At 42.1% G+C, this 12,843-nt stretch overlaps 1 protein-coding gene across 3 annotated transcripts in view; it reads left to right on the top strand.

Annotated features, from left to right (window-relative positions):
- SLC22A15 (solute carrier family 22 member 15) overlaps nucleotides 1–12,843 on the top strand; it is an 81,983-nt gene that overhangs the window by 15,092 nt on the left and 54,048 nt on the right. For all 3 annotated transcript variants that reach the window (XR_002082293.2, XM_019457947.2, XM_019457948.2), the window contains exon 2: nucleotides 1,130–1,342. Coding sequence is in view for 2 of the 3 variants with exons in the window: in XM_019457947.2 (XP_019313492.2) it covers nucleotides 1,130–1,342 (213 nt within the window). In the remaining variant the exon portion in view is untranslated. The remainder of the gene's footprint in view (nucleotides 1–1,129; nucleotides 1,343–12,843) is intronic.

The raw sequence follows: 12,843 nt of genomic DNA, 5'->3' as shown, positions 1-12,843 counted from the left end.
CAAATGGCATATGTGCTCAATAATTATTTCTTGAATGAATGAGGGAATTTTTTTTTTTAGGGGAACAACTATGTTTAGATTAAATAATGATTAAGTAGAGCTAAGGGTTATAAAGCGAGTATTTATTATAGGATTTTGAATTTCTTTACAGCTTATGAAATTTGTCTATTATGTTTTAAAATAGTATCTACTTGGGAGCCTGGGTGGGTCAGTTGGTTAAGTATCTGACTTTGGCTCCGGTCATGATCTCATGGTTTGGGAGCTCAAGCCCCCCTTGGAGTGAGCTCCACTTCTCTCTCTCTCTCTCTCTCTCTGCCCCTCGCTTACTTGTGCCTCTCTCTCTCTCAAAATAAAATAAAATAAAATAAAATAAAATAAAATAAAATAGTGCCTACTCAAGTACATACTATGCTTACCTGCTTTAATAAAGTATTTTCATTTGTGTTCTCTGTATATACGTGTTATCTATCTATACTACTTCTCTCAATATATATTTTCTTCCTATATATACTTTCTATATATATTCTCTATATGTACTCTATAAATGTTCTCTCTGTATATACACACTATATAGATTCTTTCTCTCTGTGTGTATATATATACACTCTATATGAATATGCTCTCTCTATATTCTTTTACTGTATGTATATTCTCTCTCTAAGAGAGAGAGAATATATGTGTGCTGTTTTCTGAGACATTTAACTGTGCCACAAAAGGTTTTGTTTAGATGGTGAATCCAAGGCCAAGATACTCTTGGACCCTGGTGCCTGCTTATCTGAACTGAGAGTGTTGTGTTTCAGAGCCGTAATGGCCCCCCCCCATCCCCACCTTCACCAGTGTCATACTGTCATCCGTGTGCAGGGTCCTGAGCATCAGATGTGTCTCAAATGTAGAGGAGACCCCCTCCCCCCCCCAGAAAAAGCCTAAGGCGCTTTACAAGTGGGATTGCTGATGATGCTGTTGCTAGTAGATCGGGAAGCTTCCTTTTCAAGTTTCTCTCCTTTGCTTCTGATGTGTCTGGTTTTGTGTAGCTCACGAAAACACAAAAGCAAGAAACTGATCTTGCGGGGCTTGTGAGCCTGCTGATCGCCATCTCAACACTGATGGGTTTGTATGTTTGCTCCTTCAGCTCTACGTGGCCACGGAGGCCATCCTCATCGCACTGGTGGGGGCCACACCGTCCTACCACTGGGACCTGGCAGAGCTCCTGCCCAACCAGAGCCACGGCAACCGGTCGGCGGGTGACGACCACGCCTTGGGGGACTGGCTGCTGACTGCCAATGGCAGCGAGGTCCGGAAGCACGTGCACTTCAGCAGCACTTTCACCTCCATCGCCTCGGAGGTAACACCAGTGGTGGCCGTCGGGAAAACAAGATCACGATCGCTGGGTGAACGTTTCTCCTGGTCCAGATGGAACCATTTTTCTGTCTTGTTGATTTAAATGTCAGCCACCTCTTCAAATAGCTGTCGGGTACATTGGAGAGTTTAAAGGAGAATGTCGTATGGAAACGCATTCTCTTTCCTTCTTGCTACCAACAGGAAAAGCATGAGCCTTACCAGACTGGTTAGATGAAGTACGATGTGCACTCCGGAAGAGCCACATTCCAATTACAGTGTCCTTTTATTTTTATTTATTTATTTATTTTTTAAAGTTGATTTATGTTTGAGAGAGACAGAGACAGAATGCGAGTGGGTTAGGGGCAGAGAGAGAGGGAGGCACAGAATCCGAAGCAGGCTCCAGGGCTCCGAGCTGTCGGCACAGAGCCCGACGCGGGGCTCGAACCCACGAGCTGCGAGATCATGACCTGAGCCGAAGTCGGACTACAGTGTCCTTTTAAAAAGTGAATTAAAACTCTCATTTCTTTTTCTTATGTACACAAAAATTAGCCGAGTCAAGAGACAGAAATGTGGTGACTGTCTACAACATCCACAGTTCGTGTGGATTCAGTGCAGTCCTGTGTGTAGACCACATGGGGCCCCTTGACTGTACAATATAGAATACAGGTGGGACCGCCTCGTGTGTGCAGGAAGCCTTACTTTGAAGGGGGCTTTGTGGCCAAGAGAGTTCTGGTAAGGATGGCACCTTCTGGGCCAGCCCCAGGTAAATAAACCAAGGACGGATAGTCTGGTGAAGGAAACCCTGGAGTAAGAGGGGCACGGCTCACGCTCAGCTGGAAAGCACGTGCACTGGTTGTTAAAAAGTTGACTTACTCAGTCCTTTGCCTGCTCCCCACAAGCTATCTGTTTGCCCACCACCACCCTGGCTTAGCCCTTGGTCCCGGTGATCTCGTAACCGTAGGGTTAATGCCTGGTGGGCATTGCCAGCTCCCGGTGCTGACTGTCATGCCAGTTAGCTGCCCCCAGATCCATTTGGCTGCCCCCCTGCAGGGCTACCAGAGTGCTTGCAGGTGCCCTGCCTGCATCCCCTGCCCAACCTCCCCTGTGTGTGTGTGTGTGCGTGTGTGTGTGTGCACCATGGCATCAGCCAGTCTTACCTGTTGCTGACTGTTTTGATTATCACCCTTTGGGCGGGACGTGCCAAAAACAGAAGAGACATGAAGGGGCTATTTGCTTGGCCTTCCCTTAAGAGTTTCCATTTGAAGGCATGATTACTGGATTAACGTTCCGAGCTCCTGCCAGGTAGTATATTTTCTATGACAACAATCCAGTCACGTCACCCCTCATTCAAAACCTCCCGCGATTCTCCCACTGCACACAGGAAACAGTGAAACCCACTTAGGGTGTTACATTCAAGGCCCTTTACCCTCCAAGCTGCGGCCCGGATGTACTTTTCCAGCCCCACCTGCACTTCCCTCTGCCTCCACTCTTTCCCACCCAAGCCCTGAGTGCTTAGCCTACCTGTTACCTCAGTAGGTAACTGACCTCGGAATGCCCTAACCTCACCCTTGTGTCCACCTGGTGAAATCCTAACCTTACCCTCTGCTGCTCACCTTGACTGTCACCTTCCCTGCGATGTCCTTTCCAGTCCACCCCCCAGAAGAAGCAAATACGCTTGTTTCTGCTGCGATAACATTTTATGTGCACTTACGTCACCCACGGTAGCTTGTGGTTCAACTCTGTTTCTTTTGAAGTCATTTGAGGTCAGAAACCATATTTTGGTCATCTTTGTACCTCTGTGGCCTACTAGCAGCAATGACCGTCACCACAAGTGCTAACCGAGTACCACGACTGCTAACGTATTGAAATAGCAAGTAGCACTGTGGAATGATGACTGACTATATGCTAGGTGTTGTGATACGCGCCCTGAACTCATTAACCTTCAGAATAATTTATGAGGTCAACGTTATTTTCCCCATTTTACAGGTGAAGAAATTGAGGCATCTTGAGGTCAGGTCAGCTTAGAGGGTCAGAGCTAGATTTGAAGCCAAGTTTGTCTTAACTGAGAGGCCTATGCTCTTAATTACTGTACTTTTTGGAAGCCTATCCCGTACAAATTGGTATGCACATCTCTTAGTTCTTTGATAGGTAACGGTAGCCAAAGAACTTAAAAAAAAATTTTTTTTAATTTGGAAATAATTTCAAACTGGCAAATTTCAAGACTCATACAGAGAATAAATACCCTTACATCCTTTAATTTCACCTATCATTACTATCTCCGTTTTTTTCCAAGCCTTTTGAAAGTTCCATATACCATACTGTTGTTCTTTTATGCCCAAATACTTCTGCGTGTACTTCCTAAAAAGTAAAGGAATTTTCTTACATAACCACAGGACAATTACTAACTTCAAGACATTTATCATTGGGGCACCCGGGTGGCCCAGTCCGTTAAGCATCTGACTTTGGCTCAGGTCACGGTCTCAAAGTTCATGAGTTAGAGCCTGCATCAGACTCTGTGCTGACAGAATTCTGTTCTGCTTCAGATTCTGCGTCTCCCTCTCTCTCTGCCCTCCCCTGCTCATGCTCTGTCTCTCTGGCTCTCTTCTCTCTCTCTCTCAAAAATAAATAAACATTAAAATATTAAAAAAAAAAAGAAGTTTAACATTGATTCTATATTTTAATCTACCATCCATACCCAATTTTGTCACTTGACCCAGTACTGTCCTTGCTAGCACTGGTTTCCCCCTCTTGTACTCAGTTCCGTTTTAGGGTCACATGTTAACATTTAGTTGTCATGGCTCTTAGGGTCTTTTCACCTTCAGCCTTTTCCTTTTATGACATTGATACTTTTGAAGAAGACATACCTCCCCTCTTTTTAAAAATAAGAATGTTCTCCATTTTGGGTCTGTCTGATGATTTCTCATTAAGGTTACGCATCCTAAGTCAGAATAGTAATAAGTAATATGCCCTTCTGGGTCACATACGCTATCCATCTGTCCCTTTTTGGTGATAATTTTGATCAGCCACTCCAGGTATTGCTTGACTTTTCCCCTGTCCAGTGAACATTCTTTTCATTTCCAGGAATATGTAATCTATGGAGAATCACTTCAAGATTATGCAAATGTACTCTTCCTTATCAGAACACCCCACTCCAAATTGAGCATCTTTTCATGATGCTTTTGTAAACCAAGCTAAGACTATGATGGTTGCAAAATGATGATTTCTTTACTCTAGCACTTCCTCCATATTTACCAGTTGGCATTCTGCGCTACCCCCCCCCCCCCCGTTTTTTTGAAGTATAGTTGACCTATAACATTATATTACTTTTAGGAGTACAACATAATGATTCAATGTTTGTGTGCATTGCAAAATGATCACCACGGTAGGTCTGGTTAACATCCATCACCATCCATAGTTACAAAATTTGTTCTTGTGAGGAGAACTTTTAAGATGTATTCTTTTAGCATCTGTACATTATTATTATCTGTTGTCACCAGGCTGCTCATTACATCCCCAGGACTTACGTATTTTATAACCTGAAGTTTGTACCTTTTGAACCCCTTTACCTATTTTACCCACCCCCTCTACCCCCTCCCTCTGGCAATCACCAGTCTGTTCTCTATATCTGTAAGCTTTTTTTTTTTTTTTTTTAAGATTTCCATGGCATTCCATTTTTAGCTGGAAGCAAAACCCTTGCTTTTCCCTTGTCCATCTGTATGCCTGGCTCTCTGTCCCTATCTCTCTATCTCTCTATCTCTTTCTCTTTCTCTATCTCTCTCTATCTCTATCTCTATCTCTCTATCTCTATCTCTGTATATCTCTACCTATATATCTATCATTAGTATGTACTTATTGGTCCCTATTCTTAATTATTTATAATTTTTTACCATCTTTAATTATTTTGGTGCTCAAATTATCCCCAGTTTACCAGTAGGAATCTCTTCAAGCTGGCTCTTGTGTCCTTTTTAAAATATTTATTTATTTCATTTATTTACTCATTCATTCATTCATTCATTCATTCAATTATTTGTTTTAAAGAGTGTGCAAGTGGGGGAGAGGGGCAGAGGGGGAGAGAGAGAATCTCAAGCAGGCTCCACACTCAGCAAGGAGCCCAACACAGGGCTCTATCCCACAACCATGAGATCACGACCTGAGCCGAAATGAAGAGTCAGACCCTTAACTGACTAAGCCACCCAGGTGCCCCTCTAATTTTTTTTAGTTTTTATTTTGAATATGTATTGAATTTTGTCAAATAGAGCAATTTGCAATGTTTGACATCAATTGCAGCGATTATATGGGGTTTTTTTTTCACCTTCTACTATGGTGGATTGTCCTGATTGACTTTCAAATATTGAACCAGCTTTGCATCTCTTGATGGCATATTCTCTGTATATATTGCTGAATTCTGTTTGTTGATATTTTGTTAAGAATTTTTGCTTCTGTATTTATGAGAGATATTGATCTGTTGTTTTCTTTTTTTGGACCTTTGTCTGGTTTTGGTATCAGGGTGCATTCATAAAATGAATTGGGAAGTATTCCATTCTTTTCTGTTTTCTGGAAGTGATTGGGTAGAATTGGTGTTAGTTCTTTAAATATTTGGTAGAACTTTCCAGTAATATCATCTGGGCTTTTTTTTTTTTTTTTAGATTTCTTTTTTGGGAGTTTTAAAATTATGAATTCAATTTTCTTAAAGGTTATGTAGCTGTTTAAATGATTTATTTTGTATTGTGAGTTGTGGCAATTTGTGCTTTTCAAGGACTTGGTCGATTTCATCTAAGTTGTCAGATTTACGTGTGTAGAGTCGTTCATTGTATTACTTTATTATTCTTTTGATGTTTGCAGAGTCTGAAATGAAATCCCCTCTTCTATTACCCGATCTTAGTAATTTGTGTCTTCTGTCCTATTTAATTACTTGTCAGTCATACAAGCTTGTCAGTGTTACTGATTGTTTTAAAGAACCAGCATTTTGTTCATTGATTTTTCCCTGTTATTTTTCTGTTTTTAATTGTATTGACTTCTGTTCTTACCTTTATTATTTCCTTTCTTGTGCTTGCTTTGAGTTTCTTTTCCTCTTTTTCTTTTTAAGGTTATAGAGTTGGTAGCCTAGATTTTTAATGAGTCTTCTTCTTTACAAATATAAGTATTTTACTGCTATAAATTTTCCTCTCATGACTGTTTTAGCTGTGTCCCACAAATTTTGGTATGTTGTATTTTTATTTTCATTTAGCTCGCTGTATTTTTTTTTCCTCCTTAAGACTTCCTCTTTGACCCAATGGTTACTTAGAAGTCTCTTGTTTAGTTACCTAGTGTTTGGAGATTTTCCTGTTAGCTTTCTGTTTTTGCTTTCTAGTTTGATTCCATTATGGTCAGAGGACAGTGTGATTTCAATTTTTTAAAAATTTGTTACGGTTTCCTTTATGATTCAGGATGTGGTCTCTTTTGGTATATGTTCCACTGGCACTTGAACAAACTGCTGCTGTTATGTGGAGTGTTTTATAAATATTGTTTAGATCCTGTTGGTCAATGGTATTGTTGATTTCTTCTATATCCTTGCTGATTTTCCGCCTAGTTGTTCTATATTGTTGAGAGAAGAGTATTTATGTCTTCAATTATTATTGTAGATTTGTTGAATTCTCCTTTCACTGCTCCTAGTTTTTCCTTCATATATCTTTTAGCTCTATTTAGTCTATACATATGGATGATTGCTATGTCTTCTTGATGGACTTTTTCTTTTTATCATTTTATTATGTACCTTTATGTCCCTGGTAATTTTCTATGTTCTGAAATGTGGTTTGATACTAATCTAGCCACTCTTGCTTTCTTCGATTAGTTTTGTTAGCATGATATGTATTTTTCCACTTTACTTTCAACTTGTCTGTATGTATGAAATTAGTTTCTTGTAGACAGCACATAATTGGGTCAGGTTTTTAAACCCACACTGTCAATCTCTGTCTTTATTTATGTTTTTTTTTTTTTTAATTTTTTTTTTTTCAACGTTTTTTATTTATTTTTGGGACGGAGAGAGACAGAGCATGAACGGGGGAGGGGCAGAGAGAGGGAGACACAGAATCGGAAACAGGCTCCAGGCTCCGAGCCATCAGCCCAGAGCCCGACGCGGGGCTCGAACTCACAGACCGCGAGATCGTGACCTGGCTGAAGTCGGACGCTCAACCGACTGCGCCACCCAGGCGCCCCTATTTATGTTTTTTATATAATTTACATTTAATATAATTATTTATACGATAGAACTTACCTCTTCTAACTTATTATTTTTTATTGTTTTCTGTTGTTGGTTTCTTTTCTTTGATTTTTCCAGTCTTTCTGTAGGTTATTTGAACATTTTTAGAATTTATTTTGACTTACCTGTAGTATTTTTTATAGCTTTTTTAGTGATTGCTCTTGACATTGCCTTATATTTACATAACTTATCACAGTCTATTGATGTCATATCACCAGTTTGAGTGACGTACAGAAATTCTACTTCACTGTACATTCCTTTGCCCTCTCCGGTTTATTTATATAATTGTTCTAAATATTTTTCCCACATACTTTTAGAACCACATTACATAGTGTTATCATTTTTGCTTCAACCATCAAACGTAATTTAGAAAACTCAAGAGAAGGAAAGTCTAACATATTTACCCCAGTTTTTTCTTACAGTGCTCTTTTTTACTTCCTGATGTTCCACGATCCCCTTTTTATGTTTTCTTCCTTTTTAGAGAACTTCCATTAACCATTGTCTTAGGGTAATTGTGATGCTGGCACATTCTCTTAGTTTTCCTTCATCACTTATTTTCACTGGTAATAAAATTCTTGGTGGACAGTTGATTTCCTTCAGCATTAGAAACTCCTGTGCCACTTCCTTCAGGCTTCATGGCTTCTGATGAGAAATATGGTGGTATTTGAATTGCTTTTTCTTTTTTTTTTTCCTACAGGGAATTTCCCTCTTGCTACTTTCGAGATTTTTTTTAGTGTTTTAGTTGCTAGTGTTTAGAAGTCAGATTATGATGTTTCTTGGTGTGAATTTCTTCAGGTTTATCCTGTTGGGGATTTACTGAGCTTCTTGGATCTGTAGGTGTATGGCTCTTGACAAATTGGGAAATTATCAGCTGTTATTTATTCAAGTACTCTGTTTTAACACTTTTTTCAATGATAATTCATTTTTGAGAGAATGAGAGAGCGTGAGCAAGCATGAGGTGGGGAGGGGCAGATAGACAGGGAGACACAGAATCGGAAGCAGGCTTCAGGCTCTGAGCTGTCAGCACAGAGCCGGACACAAGGCTCGAACCCACGAACTGTGAGATCATGACCAGAGCCTAAGTCGGACGCTTAACTGACTGAGCCACCCAGGTGCCCCTCTTATTTATTTATTTATTTATTTATTTATTTATTTATTTATTTATTTATTTATATTTATTTTTAATTTTAAGCTTATCCTCTTCCCCTTTTCCTTCCATAACTCCAATGACAGAAATATTAGGGGTTTTTTTTTGCTCTAGCCCCATAGATCTCTGAAGCCTCATTCATTTTCTTCTGTCTAGTTTATCTTTGTTTTCATATTGGAGATTTTCCTTTACTCCATTTTCACCTGTATTGATTCTTCCCTCTGTCTCTTTCATTCTGCTGTTGAACCCACTCATTGCGGTTTTTTAGTTCTAAGCTTTCCATTTTGTTCTTTTTTAGTATATTCTCTTTATTCGGTGAGACTTTCTGTATTTCCGCTGGGTCTATTTTGTCATCTGTTTGAAGCATGTTTGTAAGTGCTCCTGGAAGCATTGTTATAATGGCCGCTTTCACATCTTTGTCAGATAGTTCTAACATCTCTGCCATCTCAGTAGTTGTCTTTTTTGTTTGTTTGTTTGTTTTCATTCTACTTTGAGATTTTCCTGGTTGCTGGTATCACAAATTATTTTTGTTTGAAACCAGCACTTAGGGGGATTATGTTAAGAGATTCTGGGCCTTAAGTAAATCTTCCGTTTTAGCAGACTTTCTCGGACACAGCTCTGGCCCAGGAAGAGGGGAGAGGGGCCTCATCACTGTCTCATGGTGGTGGAAATCCCGTCTCCCTGTGGTCGCACCGCCACCAGTGGTGGTGGCGGTGGTATGGAGGGTTCCTACTGCAGGCGGCAGGAATGATCGTGCTGGCTCACCTGTTTGTCTTTTTCTGACACACCCAAGTGGAGTAAGGTGGGGTCACTTATTACTACCCAGCCTGGGGGGAAGGGTTAGTTTCCCCACTTAGCCTTTGCTGTGGATGGGGTTGGGGCCATAGTTGGTTTTTGTTTCTCATGGTGGTGATTGGCCAGAATAAAACGGTTATAATCTAACAATGTTCTGTCTTTCTGGGCTGCCCCTTTCCCAGGCCTTTGGCTGGAGAAAGTAGGTTTTGTTTGGGGCTTCTTTTGTAATTTTCTTGGCATTTCTAAGTTGCTGTCTTCTTCAGTCCCCAGTCTTGGGCATGTGAGGCAAAGAGAAACCTGGGGAATTCACCACTGGCTCATTCCTTGGGTCCCAGGGTCTTGGCTGGTCTTCCCTCCGTCTTTCAGAGTTTTCTTATGCTTGCGTTATACCCGATGCCCAGGGGTCTTAGTGGTATCTATTGGGAGAAACAAGGAAAAGTACGTTTATTCCATTTTCCAGGAGCTGAAAGTCCTCCTGTGTCCTTCTGATGTGCCCATCATTTGGGGGGGGGGGGGGGGGGTTGAAAAAACTTTGGCATAACAACATATTTCAGGTTCATCTTTTACCCCCCCCTCCACCCCAAATGTGGAATTAGTCATTTCTCCAAAAAGCCCTTGTTCTGTTTATAAACAGTCCTCATAGGATTTTGCGGTGGGTGAGAGCCGTAAGTCTGCCCTCCAACAAATCCATTACCATATTATACCGAAAGTGGATCTCGGACCAGATTCTGCCCCATATAGAAGCATTTATCAACTTAATTATTATCAGAGAAGCACAAAATAAAATATCTTACAGGCTTGAGAAGTCATAGCTTTGTGGTTCTATCGGTACTCTACAGTTTGCATATCAGGTCACTACAGAAAAACTCCAGTTTTCCATAGTGAGAGTACTGACACTTCCCCTCCCTGTTAGCATCAAGCAAGCAGAACCATCCAGAATTCATATTGTCTCAGGACCAAGGAGGGAGTTGAGCCGAGGGCATCACCCCTTTATAAAGAATACAGAACACACTGGATTATCCCACAAATTCAGGGAAGGGTAGTGAATGTCTCTAAAATATATTGACCTAATTTATATAACTTGGGTGTCTCTAATTTCACCAGAGGTAACCTGTTTTTTGAGATCATATCATTGCTACTCAACAGGCCACTGCTTTAATCAAGAAGAAGCAAAGGAACCATTGCTGATAGAGACAGTGATTAAAGTCCTTGCAGGACCTCTCTCTGGAGAATGGGCCCACTGACCACCACTGGCCAGTACAGCCTCCACTAGAATACTCATGGTACCAGATGGGAGCTTGGCCTAAGTAATGTTTATGCAGAATATCCCAAGGTATGTACTTCATACTTTAAAGTAAATTAAATACCATAGCAACACCGTGCTTCAGCACAGACACTCAACACATTTCAATGGAATTGAATTAAATTAATACTAATGAAATCTATAATTAGGAGCCCTTTCAGATATCATCAGAGGGACCCCATTATTAGCAAATATTCCTTGGGCAAGTACTACTCACCTGATGCTAGATAAGGCCTTGATATGGGCCAAGGAAGGAGAGTGCCGTCAGAACCTACGCTCCAGGCCAGCAGGATTGGGCGCACTGGTCACCAGCGTATCTCCCGTGCTGGTGCCCAGTGGCTCACCCCCTTCACAGTGCTCGACTGGAGGCTGAATACGGAAAGAAAGGAGTCCCAGGGGCTACTACTCCCAAGATGAAGAGTTGGTAGATGCAGGAGAAATGGGATTAAATAGCTTTCCCAGCAAGTGCTGATGATGTTTAAAGCAGCTCTGAAAAAAAAAAAAAGGATGATGGGCTAAGATGGCTTCACCTTACCTGCCTGTCATGTCCCCTTCTAATGACCACTGGGGCACATCTGTGAATCACTGTCTCTCTCGCCATCTGGCTTCATCAGACCAGAACTGTGTGCCTGTCTCCCTCCCCCCCCCCACCCCTCTCTCTTGCTCTCTCTTTTCTCTCCTTATTTTTTCCCGGTCTCTGTCATTTTGTCTCTCTGCACCTGTTTCTCTCTATCCCCACCTCTCTCCATCTCTGCCTTTCTCGTTATTTACCTCCCATTTCTTCCTCTCTGCCTTTTTCTGTGTCTCTATCTCACTGTCTCTGTCTTGCCTTTCTCTTTCTCTGACGTTTCTGTCTCATTCTCTCTGCATGTATGTCCCTGTTTTTCTCTTTGTCTTTCACTCCTCCTTCCCCACCCTGTCTCCCTCCTTCCTGTTACTCACCTGTCCTTTCTCATTCCTGAGATGTATGTATTTGGCTGTATATGCTGCTATCCATCTTGATTATTATGTCTTCTCATTATGGATTTATAGATGCCTGCTACTTTCCTCCCGTGGTAGAGAGGCACACATGAGGTTCCCGTCCCATCAGGAGGTCAGTTATCTACCTCAGAGGTGTATCTCAAGGCACAAATATTCTCTGTGCAGACCGTGATCCTTGGTCTCCAGCAGGTGCCCCAAGATGTGTCCAGAATGGTGGGTGGCGGTGGGGTTGTCCAGCTGCACAGCTGGAGATATTGCTGCACTGCTGCTCTGTGGGCACCTCCAGGGGGTGGACAGGTTATCCCGCATGGGGACAGGTTATCTTTGGGGCATCCCAGATGCTAACCCGGCTGCTTCCGGCCTGAGTGGGTTCATGATGCTTTGCAAGGGCGGCCGTGGCCTTCCCACTCTGCTGATGGAGGAGTGCACGTGGCATTGCTGGCCGCATAACGAGACAGAGGTCCACGGTCCTCACGGAATTCTCTGCTGCAGTGAGACCATTCCACGCAAAGAGTTTGTGGGTGCAGATGAGTTTTATAAGGTTCGGTGGGTAGAGGAGAGTGAAGAGGCAGGTAACTGTGACTACTTTATTCTGTTCTTATGGGAGAGGCTCTCTCTCTCAGAGACCTTCCCCATGTGCTGCTTCGTTAGTCCTGGCCGTAGCCCTACCTATATATGAAACAACTGGTGGGCAGAAAGTTGAAGGAATTTGCCCTAAATCACGTATTTAATAAGTCACCGGTCTGGGTTCGATGAGCCCATATTCTTTCCACTACTCCCTTGTTTTTTCTCAACAGACAGAAGCCTTTAGGTTTAACGTCTTCTCAGTTGGCATTTCAGGATTTAAAATAGCTAGGTACTTTGCTGCTGTCAGTGAAGAGAAGAGAGATCAAGGGCTTCCATACCCCCATGGCCCCCAGCTGCCCTCCGCAGCCCCAGAAGCACTTCCATGTGGAACAGAGGGAGGAGCTTGGCTCTGCCTGGGAAGAGTGGCTGGAGGTATGGGTCGGTGGGTTGGTGGGAATGAAGGTCGGCCAGGTG

The sequence above is a fragment of the Panthera pardus genome, unplaced genomic scaffold (assembly GCF_024362965.1).
Source record: "Panthera pardus isolate Hobbes unplaced genomic scaffold, ASM2436296v1 HiC_scaffold_11, whole genome shotgun sequence".
Lineage (NCBI taxonomy): Eukaryota > Metazoa > Chordata > Mammalia > Carnivora > Felidae > Panthera > Panthera pardus.
This window is presented reverse-complemented; position numbering and strand designations above follow the sequence as displayed.